At 40.2% G+C, this 19,864-nt stretch overlaps 1 protein-coding gene across 5 annotated transcripts in view; it reads left to right on the top strand.

Annotated features, from left to right (window-relative positions):
* The first annotated feature begins 12,920 nt into the window (after positions 1-12,920).
* ADGRG6 (adhesion G protein-coupled receptor G6) overlaps positions 12,921-19,864 on the top strand; it is a 139,967-nt gene continuing 133,023 nt past the window's right edge. For 4 of the 5 annotated variants that reach the window (XM_047770072.1, XM_047770069.1, XM_047770074.1 and 1 more), the window contains exon 1: positions 12,921-13,703. In XM_047770072.1, the coding sequence (XP_047626028.1) occupies positions 13,702-13,703 (2 nt within the window). In that variant the 5' untranslated portion in view covers positions 12,921-13,701. Of the gene's footprint in view, positions 13,704-13,739; positions 14,086-19,864 lie in introns of those variants that run through there. The other variant, XM_047770070.1, reaches the window with a different exon arrangement.

Genomic DNA, 19,864 nt, shown 5'->3' with positions numbered 1-19,864 from the left:
CAGATTTGTCTCCACTGAGCCATGAGGGGAACTCCAGATTCAGACTTTTTAGGTAGCAGTTACAACCTCTTGCAGTTATGATGCACAGTCTCAGGATACATGAGACAATCCTGCTTTAATATCCCCATGGACCACGTCACACTCTGTTCAGCCGAGTTTCTCTGGAATTTGGTAAATGTCTATATTCATTTTCACTCCCAAATCAGTGTTTCTTTCATTTCTACTATGCTCCCACAGCTATGATATTGTAGGACTAAGATTATACCCAAAATGTTAATTTTAGAATTAGAATCAATAATTCAACCATACTGTACAGTAGAAAAAAAATTGTATTGGGAAATAACAATAAAAAATAATAATTCAACCTGAAAATCAAGTAATGGAAAAGTATTTTTATATTTCAAACTCAGGTTAAATTCAAACCATATATATTCATATGTAATTATAGAGCTCATACCCACCCTCATTTATTTATGTACTATATAGCTAATCAGTTTAAGCCAAAACACTAATTTTAGCATATCATTATTTGATATGAATGTTAAAGAAAATATATGATGTAAATAGTTTAAGTTTCACAATATAGACAAGATGAAATGTGACCAAATAGGAAAAAATATAGAATGAATATATTAATAAATTACCTATAATGTTAGGCAGAAATTTAGGGTTAAGTTTGATTTAAAGAAAAGAAGATTACCTTTCTAGGAAGAAATTTAGATGCATAAAAGAATGAATAAGATATTTATGACAACAGTGTGAAATAAAGCCAACTATTTTAATGATAGTACTGGAAACTGTTTTGATGATAAATGAACACTGCAAAAATAAAACATAACACTCATTTAACAATAATTTCTTTATTGAATAATTCATTTATTGAATCCCTACTCTGTGTCAGGCTGCATAATTAGTAAGTGTTTTATGTTTATTACTCTTTTCAGTTAGATCTAAAAAGGAAACTTTGGAGTTCCCATCATGGCTCAGCAGTTAATGAACCCAGCTAGTATCCATGAGGATGCAGATATGATCCCTGGCCTTGCTCAGTGGGTTAAGGATCTGGCATTGCTGTGAGCTGTGGTGTAGGTCACAGACGCAGCTCAGACCTGGCAATGCTGTGGGTGTGGCATAGGCCAGCAGCTACAGCTCTGACTGGACTCCTAGCCTGGGAACCTCCATATGCATTGGTGCAGCCCTAAAAAGACAAAATAAAAATAAAAAGGAAACTTCATTACATTGTTCAAAACTGGATTACTGCATTTGGAAATTGACCGTAAATATGAGCACACACAAAAAAGATGGTCTTTCAGTCTAGCGTTATCACTTAATTTCCTATAAGATATCCAATAAACATCTCTCATTGAGTTCTATACCCATTAAACTCAGCCAGTGTTGATTTGCTAATAATTAAATTAAGACATTCCCGACTTCTTCATTAATCCAGCTGCTGTGGATTAAAAATAAAGGATTAGGAGCTCTCGTCGTGGCTCAGTGGTTAACGAATCCGACTAGGAACCATGAGGTTGTGGGTTCGATCCCTGGCCCTTCTCAGTGGGTTAAGGATCCAGAGTTGCCATGAACTGTGGTGTAGGTCACAGAGGCGGCTTGGATCCTGAGCTGCTGTGGCTCTAGTGTAGGCCGGCAGCTATAACTCCAATTAGACCCCTAGCCTGGGAACCTCCATATGCCATAGGTGCAGCCCTAAAAAGACAAAAGACGAAATAAATAAATAAAGGATTACAGAAAATTTTATCCTATCTTTTTTGCTTGTATAATGACTCATTGAAAGAGTAATACCTCCTTTAAGGAGCCATGGCCATTTCATCTATGTTTGAAGAGTAAATCTAGCTATTTTAGAATATGGCTCTACTGCTTCTCTGTGATAGTGAGATGAAAAAAGGCCGAAGAACAAACAGTGTCTAACAGGAATAGATTAATAGTTCTCTTGAGCTCCACTGGAGTCAGTTCCCACCCAAAGCAATGACCTATGCCTTGATTATAAGCGTGAAAGTTTGTTGAGTCTAGCTGAGCTGGGAAAGCAAGATCCATGATTCAGTTTCACTTGGGGAAACCATAAAAATGATCATGGGCGCTTATTAACTTTGGCAAGGATTTCCACTTAAATCAATGGCCACATAGAAAAATAGAAATATATAAGTTATGTGCAACTTTATAGATCATAAGTGGCATTTTGCATTTAAACAGTAGCTACATTAAGGTAAGTTTAACTTACTCATTTGGGTATGCTGATAAAGTAAAACAACAATTTGTGGCATAAATTATTATTTCTTTGATGCCAGCCATAATTTTTTAAATGGATGAAGGAAACTGATTATAAATTTATTTATACAGTACAGAAAGGATTAAGAAAGAAATCACTATGGGTAATACAGTTGAATATACTGATTAAAAATATTTTTAATTAAATTCACTCATTTTTCAAAATATTTCATTGGCTAAATCAGTTTGGATTCTAGACATAGTTGCCCATGCCTAAATGCACTAGCATTTTCCATGTCAAAATATTTTTTTTCCTGAAACAACCTAACTATTAGCAGCTGTCTATGTGAGAATAGAGGGAGGATTGTTTTCACTTCACTCAAAGATTAATGATATTTTACAACTTCAAACGAAGTTTATAATTCTGGCTTTCATGACAGCACCTCCTTCTTGTCTCCTTTAATTTTATTCCTACGTTTTGAACATAATTATTCATTCTGTGGCATATTAAAATAGTCTACAAAGCAAAAGTTTTTATTGGAAATAAGATTTTGCATGCTGTTAACTCTGCAGAAGTACACTTCTTTCTTTCTCTCGTTTACCAGGTAGCATTCCAAACATTTTTTTTGTTTTTGTTCAAATATTTCATGTTGGCTAAGAGACTAGAAAAGGGGTGAAAGAGGTAAGTTGATTTTGTACTGTTTTCCTCCAGGGTGAATTTCATTTGGTTCTCCAAAAAAGATGTAACAAAATTTCAATGACATAAGTTCTGAAATAGTTGAATTATTATCCACATCCACAATCCTCAGCTGTTATCAGAGCTGAAATCAGGATAGCACAAGGGTCATTACCTATGTGGGAAATCAGGATGGCCTGTGCCAGGTCTGTCCTGTTTCTGATCAAATTTCACTTTATTTCAAAAGCCTTGGGTTCACTGGCCACTTTTTAAACACGTGTGCCAATCTAGCAGGACACCCCTTCCCCCCAAACTCTAAGAATTAAACTTTTAAAAATATGTATAACATTCAATGAAAAGCCCATGAAATTATTTTGTGGATATTGACAAACCATTCTGAAGTTTATATGGAGAGGTAGAAGACTTAGACTAGCCACCGTGATATTGAAGGAGAAGTTAAAATCAGAGGGCTGACACCACTTGACATCCAGATTTACTACAAAGCTGTAGTCATCAAGCCAGCATGGTATTTGTGAAAGAACCAATAGCTAAATAGAATGGGACACAGAGCCCAGAAATAGACCCACATAAATTTAGTAACTGATATTTGACAAAGGAGCAAAAGGACAAAGCAATGGAGAAAAGATACTCTTCAACAATTGGTGCTGGAGCAACTAGACATCCACATTCCAAAGAAGAAAAAAAAAATGTAGACACACACAATACACCCTTTCACAAAAATTAACTCAAAATAAATCACAGACCTAAACGAGAAACACAAACTAAAAGAAAACATAGGAGAAGAGAGGTGACCTTGGATATGGCAATGGCTTTTTTGATAAAACACCAAAGGCATAATCCAGGAAGGAAATAATTGATAAGCCAGACTTCAGTGAAATTAAAAACTTCTGCTCTATAAAAGACACAGTCAAGACAATGAGAAGACAAGCAATGGACTGGAAGATAATATTTGTAAAGACATCTAATAAAGAACTATTATCCAAAATATATAAGGAACTCTTAAAACTCAACATTATGAAAACAATTCAATTAAAATGCAGAGTTCCCTGGCGGCCAAAGACCCTAACAGTCACCTTACCAAAAGAAGACATATGGATGGCAAATAATATGAAAAGATTCACCATATCATATGTCATTAGGGAAATGCAAATTAAAACAACAATGAGATACTGCTACCTACCTATAAGAATGGCCAAAATTAGAACACTAACAGCACCAAATACTACAAAGGATGTAACACAAGGGGAACATTTATTTATTTCTGGTGAAAACACAAAAAGTTACAGCCACTTTGGAAGGGAGTTTAGCAGTTTCTTATAAAGTAAATATACTCTTACCAGACAGTCCAACAATCCTGCTCTTTGGTATTTACCCAAAGAAGTTGAGTAAAACTTATGTACATGCAAAAACCTACACACAGATTTTTACAGAAACTTTATTTTTAATTCCCAAACTTGGAAGAAACAAAGGTGCCTTTCAGTAGATAAATGGATTAACAAATGTGGTATGTCCAAATAATTATTCAGCACTAGAAAGAAATGAGCTATCAAGCTATAAAGGACATGGAGGAATCTTAAATGCATATTACAATATAAGTGAAAGAAGCCAATGTGAAGAGGCTATAAACTGTATGGTTCCACCTATATGACATTCTGGAAAAGTTAAACTATGGAGACAGTAAAAAGAATGGTATTTTCCAGGGGTATGGGGAAGGAGGGGTGAATCTGCAGAGAATAGAGGATTTTTAGGGCATTTAAAATATTCTGCATGATAATGTAGTGGTAGATACATGTCATTATACATTTGTCCAAACCCATGGAATGTACATCAAGAGTGAATCATAATGTAAACTATGAAATTTAGTTGATGATGATGTGTTAATGCATGCCCACCATTGAGCTCTGGTGAGGGATGCTGGAAATGGGAGAGACTCTGCATCTATGGGGGCAGGGAGTGTGTGGGAAATCTCTATACCTTCCTCTCAGTTTTGCTGTGAGCCTAAAATAGCTTTCAAAAGAGTCTATTTTTAAGTTAAGGAATAAATTATGCCTTCAGAAGTAAAAAAAAAAATGTAACACAGCTTTAAAAAGGAATGAAATTATGATATATACTACAACATAGGTGAATCTTGAAGATGCTATGCTGGGTAACATAAACTAGACAAAGGAAAGAATACAGGAGGGGAGAAATGAATCCAACTAGGAACCATAAGGTTTCGGGTTCGATCCCTGGTCTCGCTCAGGGGGCTAAGGATCTGGCATTGCCATGAGCTCTGGTGTATGTCGAAGTCGAGGCTCAGATCCTGTGTTGCTGTAGCTAAGGTGTAGGCCAGCAGCTGCCGTGGGTGCAGCCCTAAAAAGCAGAAAAAAGAAAAGAAAAACAAAGAATATAGGAAGTACCTAGAATGGTCAAATTCACGGATACAGAAGTACCAGAAAGTTTGCCAGAGGCTGGAGGGAACGAAGAGTGGGAAGTTACTGTTAACGTATATACAGTTTTAGTTTGGGAAGATGAAAAATTCTGGAGAGGGGGTGTGGTGCTGGTTGACAGAAATGTGAATGTGCTTAATGCTAGTGAACTGCACCCTCAAGGATGGTTAAAATGGTAAAATTATGCAATGTATATTATACTATGGTAAACATGTTGATATAACCCAATACATCATTTTAACTGTAATTTGAGAAATAAATTTGGGATTCGATAAAATCAAAAACATTTTTAAAAAGTATGTAAAGCAGAAGGCAAATATACAAATAGAACTTTAGAGAAATTATGAGAACAAGAATTTTGTAATTTTCATGTTTATGAAAAACAGGACTGGTTTATAGAGAACTCACAAAAGGTAGTTTCTGATGAGAGTAAAACAAAATTATTGTGTTTTAAGGGCTTCAGTTCAGGTGGGCTGTCCAGTTTAGCTGGCCTGTCCATTTGCACTGTAAATATGGAAACACCAAGTAATCTGCAATCATCACATCACATCTCCACAGTTCAAGATTTGTGTCTTTACTCCATAGCAGGTCAGCCAGACTATTTGAGACAGCAAAATTTATTACATCACAAGTCAAAGAACACCGGGTACAAACTATATTCAGGATGGGAACACTCAGGCGCTAAACAGAGGCACAAAATCCAAATTGGTTTGAATTCACTCTTCTGATAATAAATCTTGCTTTCTTCACTGAGGCATGGAGGGGATCTTTTTTTTCTTCCATTGAAAAGTCCAATTCTACTTTGAAATTATTATTAATAGCAATAGCTCCTGTTGGAGTTCCCATTGTGGCGAAGCGGAAACGAATCTGACTAGGAACCATGAGGTTGTGGGTTCGGTCCCTGGCCTCAATCAGTGGGTTAAGGATCCGGCATTGCCGTGAGCTGTGGTGTAGGTCACAGACATGGCTTGAATCCCAAGTTGCTGTGGCTGTGATGTAGGCTAGCAGCTGTAGCTCCAATTTGACCCCTAGCCTGGGAATTTCCATAGGCCACGGGTGCAGCCCTAAAAAGCTAAATAAATAAATAAATAGCTCCTGTCATCTTTAAGCTCCACTTCTGTCAAACATATTCATCCATCCATCCATCCATTCATTCATTTGTTTACTTATTTTTACTGCACCCACGGCACGTGTAAGTTCCTGGGCCACAGCAGTGAGTGACCCAAGCTGCTGCAGTGACAACACCTGATCCTTAACTGGCCGCAACACAAGGGAATTCCCCAGACAGTGTTACAAACACTATCTCTAAGTATAATAACAGTTAATAAAGCTGCTATCATTTATTTCCACTTGTAGATAAGGAATTGGGCTCAGAGAGGCCAATCCTTGCCAAGGTCATTTAATGAGCGGGTGGTAGAGACTCTCTGGGTTTATATCTCTGTTTTTGTGGTTCCCAAGTGTGTTTTTCCCACTATACCCGGCCTTCTACTAGAGGCTCAAGTTCCTTGCTTATTCTGCTGGATTCAGGGCCTATAACCTCTAGATTTTTCATTCTCTGAGACCTCTATTCCAAGGTTAATTTCCACGTGCATCATTCTAAACAAATTTGACTCCTCCATAGTCAAGAAAACTCCTTTTTCTCATGTATAGTCTAACAGCCATATTTCTTGGTCTGGGTTTGTGCTTTTCCTTGTTTCCAATTGTTCTGAGTCTGACAGACAATTCTAGGATACTTAACCCACTGAGCAAGGCCAAAGATTGAACTCTCATTCTCAGAAGCTCTATATCGGCTTCTTAACCAGATGAGCCACAATGGGAACTCCTTCAGTTAAAAATTTAATCATCATTTTGCTTAGGAAAATATAAAAATCTAAGTCAACTTTTTTCTTCCTAAAAAGTGAACGAAGCTCACTTGCTCTTTCACCTGAATTCTAATAGTTCTTCAATCTTATCAAGGGTTTTCAATAGATTGCTTAACCATCTATCAGTGCCACCGTGAGTACACTTTCTGGCTTGATGTTAGTGATCCATCAACAGAGTCACTATCTTGTAGACCCCATTCTTGGATAGTGTGATAGGAACTGTTAGAGACCAAGTCTTCCATGTGGACACAGGATTCCTTCCCAATTCCCTGATCCTGAACCACAGCAACAACCCAAGCCACTGAAATGACAATACCAGATCCTTAACCCTCTGCACCACAAGAGAACACTGAGAACTAACTTAATTAAAAATTTGGGGAGTTCCCATCATGGCTCAATAGTTAACGAATCCGACTAGGAATCATGAGGTTGCAGGTTCGATCCCTGGCCTTGCTCAGTGGGTTAAGGATCTGGCATTGCCGTGAGCTGTGGTGTAGGCCCCAGACATGGCTGGGATCCTGCATTGCTATGGCTGTGGCATAGGCCAGAGGGCGGCTACAGCTCCATTTACACCCCCAGCCTGGGAACCTCCATATTCCTTGAGTGCGGCCCTAGAAAAGACCAAAAAAAAAAAAAAGAATATTTTGAATATTTCCAATTATTCCCCTTCTGTTCTTCTCTCAGGCTCTTCCATTAGGATTTCCGGTCTCACCCTTCCACTGACACTGCTCCTGTGAGCTCCTGGGGAGCTCTGTGTTGCCATACCCAAGCACTTCATCAGCATGTCAACATAGCTGAATACTTCTGCCTTCTTGAAACAGTTCTTCTTTTGGTTTCTATGATAGTGCATTTTCTCGCTTTGTTATACCTCTCTAACCACTCCTTCTTTGTGTTCTTTGCTGGCCCTTCTTCCTCTTCCTATGTTGGTTTGTCCCAGAGCATTGTCTCAGCTCCCTTCTCTTCTCTGTGTGTCTCCCTGGATAGTACCTGGACTCATTCTGAAGATTAAATATCACTTGTATGCTGCTGATTCCCACATCCACTCCTTACACTCTAGATATAGATGCCAATTGTCTCTTTGGTATCTCTACTTAGACATCTACAGGCATCTCAAACTTAACATCTCCCCTATCTTCTGAGAGGATCTTTCAACACTGCCGACCTTTCCCCATCACTGCCCACAAAGCGGTGCAAACCTAAAGTCCAGGTGTTTTTCTTGATTCCTCAACCTCCTGCATCCAAATCATTATAATCCATGTAACCTCAACCTCTGAAACTTGTCTTCAATCTACTACTCTCTCCATTTTCACTACTAACACTGTAGACTACTGTAATGCTCACCTACGTGGCTGGCCACCATGCCTCTATTATTCTTTTAAATCCATTCTCAACTCCACATCCAATTGTCAGATCCCTATTTTAATGGTGTACCAAAGTACTTAAAAGAAAATTCCAGGAACTTCCCTTGTGGCACAGTGGGTTTGTAGATCGCACCTGTAGCTCTGGTGTGATCCCTGGTCTGGGAACTTCTGTGTGCCTCGAGCCTGCCCCCCACCCCCCGAAAAAAAGACAGGTATTGGGTTGAATTATTTACAAATTAAGATGATATCTTGAGAACTTGATTTGTTAGGATAAAATTTATACACTCATTGGCACATGCAGAAGATCAATATAATAAAAGCTACTCCTATCCCAACTATAAATACTTTATGTGGCTGTTCAAAAGGTCAATATTAACTTTTATTTACTCAGGAATGATGTCTAGTTCAGGAAAGGTAAGGATCCCACTCTTATCAGGGGTGAGGTGTGGAATCCACGCAGAGTACCTTATCAAAGGGCTGATAATGACTCATGTGTCCGCAGGCAGGATGAATCACATGGGTACTGAGAAGTCAGGCACTGGATGGCTGTGAAAAGTGCATAAGGGAAGGCTGAGGAGAGAGATGATAAATGTCTTCAGATATTTGAAAGGCTTTTTGTGGAAGATAGCATGTCCTTGTTCTGAGTGGAAGTTGATGGTATGAATGATTCAATCAACAGAAAGAGGAAGTTTCTCATAGTTCAGTGTTCATTAATGCTAAGGATTCAAACAGATGTTCAATATTCATTTTGTCTGGAATGCTGTCAGAGAATTCCTGTATGCGGAGGAATGTGCCCTGGCACTTTCCTTTTTAGGGTGATATATGGGCAGACAGAGGCAACCAATATTACCAAGTTCCAGGAAATATGCCGTATGCTCTGTACCATTAGCTTACTGAGTGTGTTTGCCTGATGGACTTATGAGTTAAATACTGTAAGTGTTATTACAAATCAGGCTTATATAATTTTCATAATAAACTACTAGAGCTCAGTGCTTGTAAATGACAGGACCAAGTTTTAAACCCAGGTTTTGCATTAAAAGACCATGAATTCATCTCTACACACTCCATTTCCCTTTCAAAGAAAAAGAAAAAAAAATCCTTTGTTTGAAGACAGAAATATCAAAATATACAGATTTTACTAAGATATTGACCAAAGACAAGCATTGGCTTCTTGAAATATAGAAATATTAGTACATAAGTTTGTGAACATTTAACATATATTAGGACATTAAGTATACTACTCCTATCTTCTAGATGTACATTTTTTTCTGTTACCATGATGGCTAAATTTATCTGTTCACTTGCCTGGGCCTTGATGTTCAGATATTTGTTCAAATATCATTCTGGGTGTCTCTGTGAAGGTGTGTTTTAGTTGAGATTACCATTTAAATCAGTGGGCTTTGAGTAAAGCCTGTTGCTCTCCATAAGGTAGGTAGGTCTCATCCAATCAGTTGATGGCCTGAGTAGAACTAAGACTGATCTCTTCCAACAAGGAATTCTGCCAGCAGACTGCCTTTGAACTTGACTGCAACTCTTCCCTAGGTCTTCAGACTGCTGACCTATCCTGTAGATTTAGGACTTGTACCTCATAGTCATGTAAGCCAATTTCTTCAATCTCTCTGTATACATTCATATATATAGCCTGCTGTTTCTTTCTCCCTGCAACCCCCCCTTCCCCCCCCCCCCGCTACTGTTGAAGAAATCTCATTTTTCACCCAAGGTACTGGTTCTAGTACATGGATCATAAGTCCATTTGGGGAAAACTCCTTTGTAGAGGTTCATCAGTACCGTGTCCTGAGATTATATCTTTCCATCGGCACTGCACTTCATATGGCCATGAGTACCTAAAGGGTCCTTGATGTGCCCATCCTGTCATTTCTGTTTCTTTAGAAAATTCTGATCAGTCTGGTTTTATTTATTTATTTATTTATGTCTTTTTAGAGCCGCACCCGTGGCATATGGAAGCTCCCAGGCTAGGGGTCGAATCAGAGCTGCAGCTGCTGGCCTATGCCACAGCCACAGCAATGCCAGATCTGAGCTGAGTCTGCAACCTTCACCACAGCTCATGGCCAGTGCCAGATCCTTAACCCACTGAGCGAGGCCAGGGATGAAACTCCCATCCTCATGGATACTAGCTGGGTTCATTAACTGCTGAGCCATGACGGAAACTCCTGGCTATTTTTATTTCTTTGTTTTCCCTTATGTTTCCTGATTTCTTTGAGCTTTAGAATTCTAGGAGTGGAATAGCTACATATGTGAGCTTGGAATCAGATCCTTCCCCAGTTGAGCCTTCAGATAGGACCACAGCCTTAGCCAACACCTTCATTCCAGCTCTCATGAGAGACACTGACTCAAGTGTACTCAGGTCCCTGAACCTGAGAACTGTGAAATAATAAATGTTTTTGCTTTAATAATATTCTATGAATGGAACTCAAATTCCCTTGAGACAGTGTCTCGTAATAGAGACTGATTTGAATTGCAAGACCTACGTTCTAGCTCCTGGTCACTTCTAGCTAGTTTATGCAACTCTCACATCTCTGTGTCTCATTTCCCTGTCTGTAATATGAAAGGCCTGGACACTGGAACTTTAGTTTTCCTTAAGTGCTACAATTCAATGTCTCTGTTAATCATACTGTTTATTCATCAAAATAAATACTGATAAAAATCACCAGAACACACCCTAGGTTTTCAGGCCTTTGGATTTGCTGGCAGTGTTCCAGCTTCCTTTGAACTGATAGCTGTCTCTGTTCAAGTGCTGCTTTACCTTTTTTTTTTTTTTTTTTTTCTCCTCATCCCAACAGTTCTCTATCACTAGCCAATCAATATACATTTTTGGTACTTTTGTGTGTTACCTGTGTGTGGATGCATGTGTGTGCAGGCTCACACTTCAAACTGGGCTCCTCTGGCTTTGGATGTGTACACAGCACTGGCATTCAAAGTTTTGCCTCCAACATTTTCATGGATTAACTGGCGCTACCCAAGGGGAGGGACCGTCTTCGACAGTGTGAGTTTTTTTTTTCCTCTTCTCATTTCCAAGGAGGTGTGTCCAGCTCCCTTTGCCAAGCAGCTACTTTATAGGAGCATTGGAGTCCAGGCAGTGGACTTTCCCCATTGAGTAACTGGATTTGCATTTGCAAATCAATCCTGCTGAATGTTATGTGAATATCTTCTGGGCCTCATGCTATTATTCCTTCACTTTTTTCTTTTTTTAAAATGGTGTAGATTTTAAAAGGAGGCAGGATTTATCTAGACCTATCCCTGAGTCACAGTGAAGCCACAGAAGAGGGTTCAAGGAGGAGGGTCCCAGGTAACTGGTGAAATTTGTCCTAGCCCCGCCAAGTTTTGGCTTTCACTGAATCTCTCTGCACCCACTCTCACATCTCTCAAACTGTTTCCATCTCACATCATAGCAGAAATACATCTTTCCAGAAGGGATCTGAACAATCCAAACTAAGGCAATGGCAAAGCTTTAGTGTTACCACTCCCTGAGGTATTTAGATGCACTTCAACAAAAGACAACATTCTAAGCCAAAAGGATGGAACAACAAGTATCAACAACTCAGTAGGAGAAGGTAGTGGATGTGCTTCTGTGCTGGGCATAGGTATATTGCCACTGCCGCCAGCTCAGCCTCTTCTTAAGGCTGGTCTTCATCCTTGGTTGGAGACAGGTGCGTTCCTTGAGAGGCACTCAATTCCTCTGTCCCAGCAAAGACCAAGAGATGTGGAGATGTACGGGGGGCTGAGTGTCCTCTGAACACAAACTGACACTGATTATTAGAAAGAAAAGGAATAAAAGAAGAGAGAGAGAGGGAGTTCCTGTTGTGACAGTGGTTAACGAACACCACTAGTAACCATGAGGCTCGCTCAGTTGAGTTAAGGATCCGGCGTTGCTGTGAGCTGGAGTGTAGGTCGCAGATGCCGCTCGGATCCCCGCGTTGCTATGGCTGTGGCGTAGGCCAGCGGATGGCTACAGCTCCGATTTGGCCTGGGAACCTCCATATGCCGCAAAAGACAGGGGGAAAAAAAAAAAAAAAAAAAGAAGGAAGAGAAGAGATGAGACAAGAGGAAAGAGAAGAAAAGAAAGGGACAGAAAAGTAAAGGAAAAGCAAGTCAGTGGCTCGGGAACTCGGCAGAGGGGTCCCGCGCGGACGCCGGTGGAGTGGCAGCGCGGCACCCCGGCTGGCAAGCGGGCAGGGAGATGCCCACATTGCCACTGCCGTTCCAAGCTGCTTGTTTCTTGAGGCGGGTGGCGGGGGAGAGGTCCTCATGGATTCAGGGCGCCAGGCTATCAGGTGACCTCCGGGTCTGCCCCGCCCCCTCCCACGCCTGGCAGCTGGGCCCGGCCCAGCGCCAATCTACACCCCACCCCACCCCGGGTCCCGGCAAGTTGCCCCTCGCAGTCCCGGGAGTGCCTCTTCTGCCCCGCAGCGAGGCTTCTCCCTTCTGCCCCCAGGCGGGATCCTGGGTGGGGTGGCTGCGCCTGCGGGACAGCCCCCGCAGCGGAGCGCCGAAGCTGGGACCGCCCCAGGGCCGCGCGGGCCAGGCCAGAGGCAGCGAGCCGCTGGGGCAGCCGCACCTGAGCCCCCAGCTCCCGCTGAGCCTCGGCGCCGGAAGCGCGGGCGGGGTGGATCTGCCCCGAGAGCAGCGCGAGCCCGCGGGGGCACGAGAGCCACAAAGGGGTGACCACGTGCCGCCGCGCGCCGGCGGAGCCGAGGATCTGCCGAATCGGTCCCCTCTGCCCACCCGCACCCTCCTGGGAGCACCCGGGGCGCCTGGAACACCCAGCACCAGCTCAGAGGCTGACCCAACCTCTTCAACGTTTTCGTCCTAACTTTTCTCCAACTTCTCTGGGAGGAGGAACCTGCCGCCCCGCCCGCCTCCTGCCCTCCTTAATCAGCACTTGAACTCGGGAAGCGCGGGCCTTCCACCTTGCGCCGTCGGGAGCGCTGGCGAGGAGCCGCTACCGGGAAGCCCCGATGAACTCTCCAGAAAGAGCGTGAAGGAGGGTCCAGCCTCCGTGCTCGGCCCGGGCGCCCGAGGGGCTCCATCGGGGAACTTGGAGCAGCAGAGACGGGGAAGGTGGCGGAGAATGACCGTGCGGCTCCTGGGGACCTCAGCGGAGTAATGCCAACATGTAAGTTTCCCTTCTCAGCTCAGAATTCCTTCACACCTTTACCTGTGTGCCCCTCCCCCACTTCCTTTAAAGGGTTTTATAAGGGCTTCAGCCGCATTGACAGAATAAACCGGTTTGTCTTCACTTCGCCCCTCGAGGCACTGATTAGTGAACTGGGGTTGCCTGACGGAGCTGTGACATGTGTGTGCGGCTGGCTGTTTTTCCAGCGAGGTAAACCTCACATTTGGGCGGCGTAAAGCATAATAAAAAGGGCAGGGCTTCAAGAATGGGGAAAACGTTTTCGATTCAAATTAAACAAGGAGTCACAGGCGCGGCTGCTCCATCCAGGGCCCTGGCCCTGCCAAGAAAGCGCTCTTCTGGATCAGCACCTGGGGTTTGGAAGGTACTAGTATGCCGAGAAAATGTTGACTTTACACATTGTCACCCTTGACTGTAGAAGTTATTCTTGGATCTTTGGGTTATTTGAATGGTTAAAAAAAAAAAATAGAAGCGCGCAGAAAAGGTTCTCCATGTGCTTTGTAGATTAAAAAGTAATTAAGAAAGATGTTATTTTACGTGGTAGGATCCGTGAAGCGACTTGTAGAGAAGTAGAAGTGAGGGCTATATGGTGATGAAACGCTTAGAGAAACCTAATGGGTTTTGTTTCTATGAAATTGTCATCTAAGTGGTAAGACGCCTGAGAGCGACCCCGCGAAAGGGCCACCGAACACCGCCTGGCCTTCTAGAATGGAAAAAAGAAGGTTGTGCTCTAAAGGGCCAAGCTTATTTTTGTGGCCAACTCAGAGGTTACTTTTTCTTGTAATATGTAATTTTCCCTCCGGTGTTTTGTTTAATCTTGGGCAGACACCCTGACAGACATTTTACTCCCTTCCACTAATATAGAAGAGTTTATAGAAATTGATACTCCCTCACCCTCGCCCCCAACTTCTGGAATCTTATTTGTTTCCATTTAAATTTCCTCTTTCAGTTTAATAACTGGGAAAAGACGTGCCCATCAGGCTCTTTCTTCCCCTTCCTTGTAGCAGCTACCTCCCTCCTGCTAGCACACATTTTCAAAATAGAAAAAGGGGTAGTGCCCAGAAGTCTAGCACTTTGCAGCTCTGTTCCTGGTAGTGAGCAGTGTAATTAGAAAGGAACCACTTATTTTTATTAAACTGCATGTGAAGTCATTCCACACCTGTGAGTTTTAAAGTTTCCTTTATGCCAATGGAATCAACAAAGTATAACCTGGAAGAATTTATTTTGGGATACAGCCAATGGTCTCCTATAAGACTTGTTCTCATATACAGGCAGCACATTTTGAATGAATGTGAGTTTGTTTTAAACTTCAGTTTTTCCTAAAAATATGGTAGAGTAAACAGCAGATATTTGTTTTGCTTCCTTTCAGCTTTCCTGGGCAATTTAGATCTTATGGGGAAAAAACTACATTATACATAAAAAAAAGATGAACACCAGGTTTTAAAGTAAAAGATATGAAACTGATCAACAAGTGATAGAAAAGTTTCCTCATTATGAAATTGTTATATAGTCCATTCGAATTTTATATGATTAAAAAAATCTTATGTCAGTGTAGACTAAAACCATGAATATTTTATCAGGTAAAATGTAGAGTTTACTACTCTGATTTAAGTTTCATTATTGACCTATTTTGACTGAATGTTTTCCCATTTCTTGTCAGATCATAACTGTTTCTATTTTCCATTTTGCTGTCTATACTTCATATAGAATGATTGAAGATGATCAGACTCTTTTTAGACTTTAGTATGTTAGAATATATGGAAGTAATATCAAACTTCTGAAGGTAAATATTCCTACGATCTTGCTGAAAAATGTTAAAATAGGGAACGTAAACTGTATTATCTTTTAAATTTTAATTTTAGTAGATTCAAGTACACAAAGTATTTAAGTATATTTCTGCCCTACTCCTTGTGCATAGAACGTATTTGTATATTGTTATACTCAAGTTCTGGAATTACAGACTTTATAAGTATACTTTGGAGTTGTAAGGACTGCATATTTTTCATATCTTAAGAAATTTAATAGATTTAGCAAGACTTGCATTAATTGGTCTCAAGCTGCATGAAGCTACTGTTCCATTTATGGCTTATATAAATTACATGACATTGTGCTTTTCCAATGTGAATGGTGAATGAGGCTATTGTCTCTTGGCTTATGGGAAATATTAGAAGCTTGTAGTTTTACTGCCCAACTGGACACGTCACTCTGATTTCTGGAAATAATGATTTGAAAGAGAATCAGTTTATGTATTAAAAATAAACTGACAACCACTTCCTTAGACCTGACCATTTTTCTCACTGCCCATATCTTACAAAGTTTACATTTCTGATGGGATGATCAAAGGTTTCTAGAGACTATTTCGACTTCAGACTAAATAGTAAAAGACTTTGTTCAATGTGTGTGGCATGCTTGGGTAAAAACCTTATCTTTCCATTTCATTTCTAGTTAGGTGACATTATTCCATGATCTACATTGGACATCATTAAGAAGCACACTGAGTAACTGGGGAGATCACATTTGAAGGACATTTCAGTTGTAACTAAAAATGCCAGTAAAACTTGAGTGTTCTGAGTGTTATCTTTCCTTCCTTTGTGAGCAGTACTCAGGATGGAATTATTTGGAATGTTTTAAGGAAAACTTTAATATTTCTAAATTGAAAACATGTATAGCAAATATGACCAAGGCTTAACATATTTAATGTAGAATTGGTTAAAAGAATCACAAATCACCAAGAAAACTGTTTATAATGGAAAACTATACAAATGACTTGAACACGCCAATCCAAATAAAGGAAATCCAAATGAGACACTATTTCTTTTATCAAGCTGGCAATGATTAAGGCAATAATACTCAGCAGTGATGAGTGTCATAAGATAAACACTGATACCCTTCAGTGTAAATGTGTCTTTGTGTATTTAACTTTATATACAAATACTTTTAAACCTACAGAAAAGTTGCAAGAATAATACAAAGAACAGCTGTACACTCTTTACACAGAATCACTTATTGTAAATATTTGCCCCATTTGTTTTATCATTTTCCCTCTTCTCTTCCCCCCTCTACTGTCTGTGTACAGACAGGCAGACAGACAGACAGACAGACACACACACACACACACACACACACTTTTTTTTTTTCCTGAACCATCTGAAAGTAAGTTAACATACATCTGGGCTTCAGAGTTTCCTTTTTTAATTGAAATTTTTCTTGAGGTTTTTGTTGATTCACATACAATTTGAGAAATAATACATCCCATATACCCTTTACCCCGTCTCTCCCAGTGGTGATAGTTTGCAGAACCAGAGTACAGTCTCATAACCAGGATATTGATGGTATACATGTCTCTTTTTTTTCAGATTTTCCCAGTTTTACATACAGTTTCGTGTGTGTATGTTTCTCAGGGTTGCCTTTTAATTTCATTTGTGCACATTATAGCACAAGTAAGGGTCAAGATTTGTGCAGATTTGAGGAATAAACCTTTCTATCTTTTTGACGTAGGGGGCGAACCCAACTTAATAGAGGAGCTTAAATTGAGTAATAGAGTAGCACTTCTCTTTTAATTTGTTTTTTAGGCTCAGGAACATGATCTTTAACCAGAAGACAATACATAATTATAAGCAGGCTTGAATAAACCAAATTACTATTCTTTTTATTCTGAAAGAATTACGGTATTCTCTGTGCCACTCTTCTTGCCCCTTTCTGAAAAGATCTGTCGTGTAAATACAGTTGGGATATGGAGAAGAAAGTTAATTCTGACTATTGCTGGTATTAAGAGAACTAATACCATGTTAATTTTTCCACCAATTTCAAAATTTCTTCACTAATTACTCTTTAATTGTGATTTTGAGAGAAGTCATTAGGAGTGAAGAGCTGGAAGACAGGTTTTTAAGAGTATTTCAGTGATGCATTTGAATTAAATGATTTCTATAATGGATCATAGCCACATTTAAAACAATTCCTATAAATTTTAACTTTCTGACACAGGATTCAAGTATATTTTATCTTGTAGCCTGTATACACTGAAAAGGAGAATGAGTTTGCAATAGAGGGAGCTTGGTTCTCAGAAAGGACAGTTGATCACTAATATGTGGAATCTAATAAGAATGGTACAAAAGAACCTCCATAAAACAGAAATAGACTCAAAGGTTTTGAAGCCAGATTTATGGTTACCAAAAAGGAAACATTGTGGGGAAGGATGGACTGGGAGGTTGGGATTGGCATATACACACTACCATATACAGAATATCTGTAACAAGGACCTACCTACCATATAGATTTCTCTAAATCTGTTCATTGTTCTATGATAGCCTATTTGGGGAAGGAATCTGAAAAGGAATTGATGTATATATACAGGTATGGCTGATTCACTTTGCTGTACACCTGAAGCTAATACAATATGGTAAGTCACCTTCAACCCAGTAAAATGAATTTTTTTTTTTTTTTTAAAAAGGGCAGTTGAGTTGGAAGCCAGCTGACATAGGAGGCCTTTTGGCTCTGCCACCACTGCTTATGTGATCTTAGGCAAGTAGTTTAGCATCATAGTTTTTTCGTCTGTGAAATGATAGTTTTTTTTGTTGTTGTTGTTTTTGTTTTTTGTCTTTTTGCCATTTCTTGGGCCGCTTTCACGGCATATGGAGGTTCCCAGTCTGGGGCTCTAATCGGAGCTGTAGCCTCCAGCCTAGGCCAGAGCCAGAGCAACTCGGGATCCGAGCCGTGTCTGCAACCTGCACCACAGCTCACAGCAACGCTGGACCCTTAACCCACTGAGCAGGGGCAGGGATCGAACCCGAAACCTCATGGTTCCTAGTCGGATTCGTTAACCACTGCGCCATGACGGGAACTCCATGAGATGATAGGTTTTATTGCATAACTTTTAGATTCTTTTCAGGTTATAGAAATCTATGAGTCTCTTTTACTTACAAAAGATTTTTCTTATTTTCTTCAGTAGAACTTTGACGCCACAACCCAAGTGACACAAGATTGTACTATTTTTTTTTTTTGTAGTTCCTATTTAGAACCTTAGTAACCCTGTTCAGGATTTTCCATTCTGAGAAAGTTGTTTAAATCCCAGGGATGTGTCTTTGCTAAGTGATCCCCTGAGAAGACACATAGTGCCTTCCTTCCTCTGTTCTATTCTTAATTTATTTGTTTCTGTTCTTCAGTAAACAGTAAAGTGGATGAAAGTTGGCCCTGTCATATGGTTTACTTTGGTCGCAAGTGCTTGCCCTGCCTTGGGTTCCTTTTCTATAGAATGATGGCATTCTGAAAACCAGAGTGCATTAAGCCCTTGTTTGTCATTTGCAGCTCTTGTCTGCTAGGATTGCAGGCAGCTTTCGTAAAACAGCTTCAGAGCTGAACATGGAATCTCTAAATGTCAGAACCTTTTATAGCAAAAGAAAGTTGCATGAACACATGTTATCAATAGTATTGAATGTTGTTAAACTAGCAAATGTAATTCCTGAGTGTTGTTTAGAGAGCACAGGAACATAAGAGGGGGCCACTGTTCACATGTGGATATCATATGCCACAGAGCTTAAGAAGCTAGGAGTTCAGGGCTGATGCTTTCTTCTGTTAGTATCTGTAAGGCTGGCAGCCAGGTTTCACATTGGCCTGGCCCTTTATTTCTCTGGGCCTCAGTTTCCTCCTCTATGAAATGAAGAGGTTAGATTTCATCTTTCCTCCTTCCAGCTCTAAACTTCTTTGAATATGTTATTGCACTTTTATTTCAGAAGCACACTCATTCACCCCCAGCATGAATGGGAAACACCTCATTCATTCAGCATCAATGGGAAATGGATCCGTTCTTCCAAAAGTTTAGCGGCTACTTTTTTTTAAAGCCCTAATTTCCATTCAGTGTTACATCTAGTTCTTTTTGGTGGATAATATTCTATTTACAGAAGAGAAAATTGGCTCAGAGCTGAAGGACTTCCCCTTCAAACCACACAGTAAATAAAGACACCAGAATATAACTCTGTGCTATTGCAGAGTTCACACTCATTATTATTATATTATTAGGACTCACTGTAACATCTTGGTTTTTTTGTAAGCAGTAACCCTACTTTTAATATCAAATATTTTGGATGGATGTATTTGAAAATTTACCTTCTATTAAAAAAAATGCTCTTTAGATTGTAGCATTTTCC

This window comes from Phacochoerus africanus, chromosome 2, assembly GCF_016906955.1.
Source record: "Phacochoerus africanus isolate WHEZ1 chromosome 2, ROS_Pafr_v1, whole genome shotgun sequence".
NCBI lineage: Eukaryota > Metazoa > Chordata > Mammalia > Artiodactyla > Suidae > Phacochoerus > Phacochoerus africanus.
This window is presented reverse-complemented; position numbering and strand designations above follow the sequence as displayed.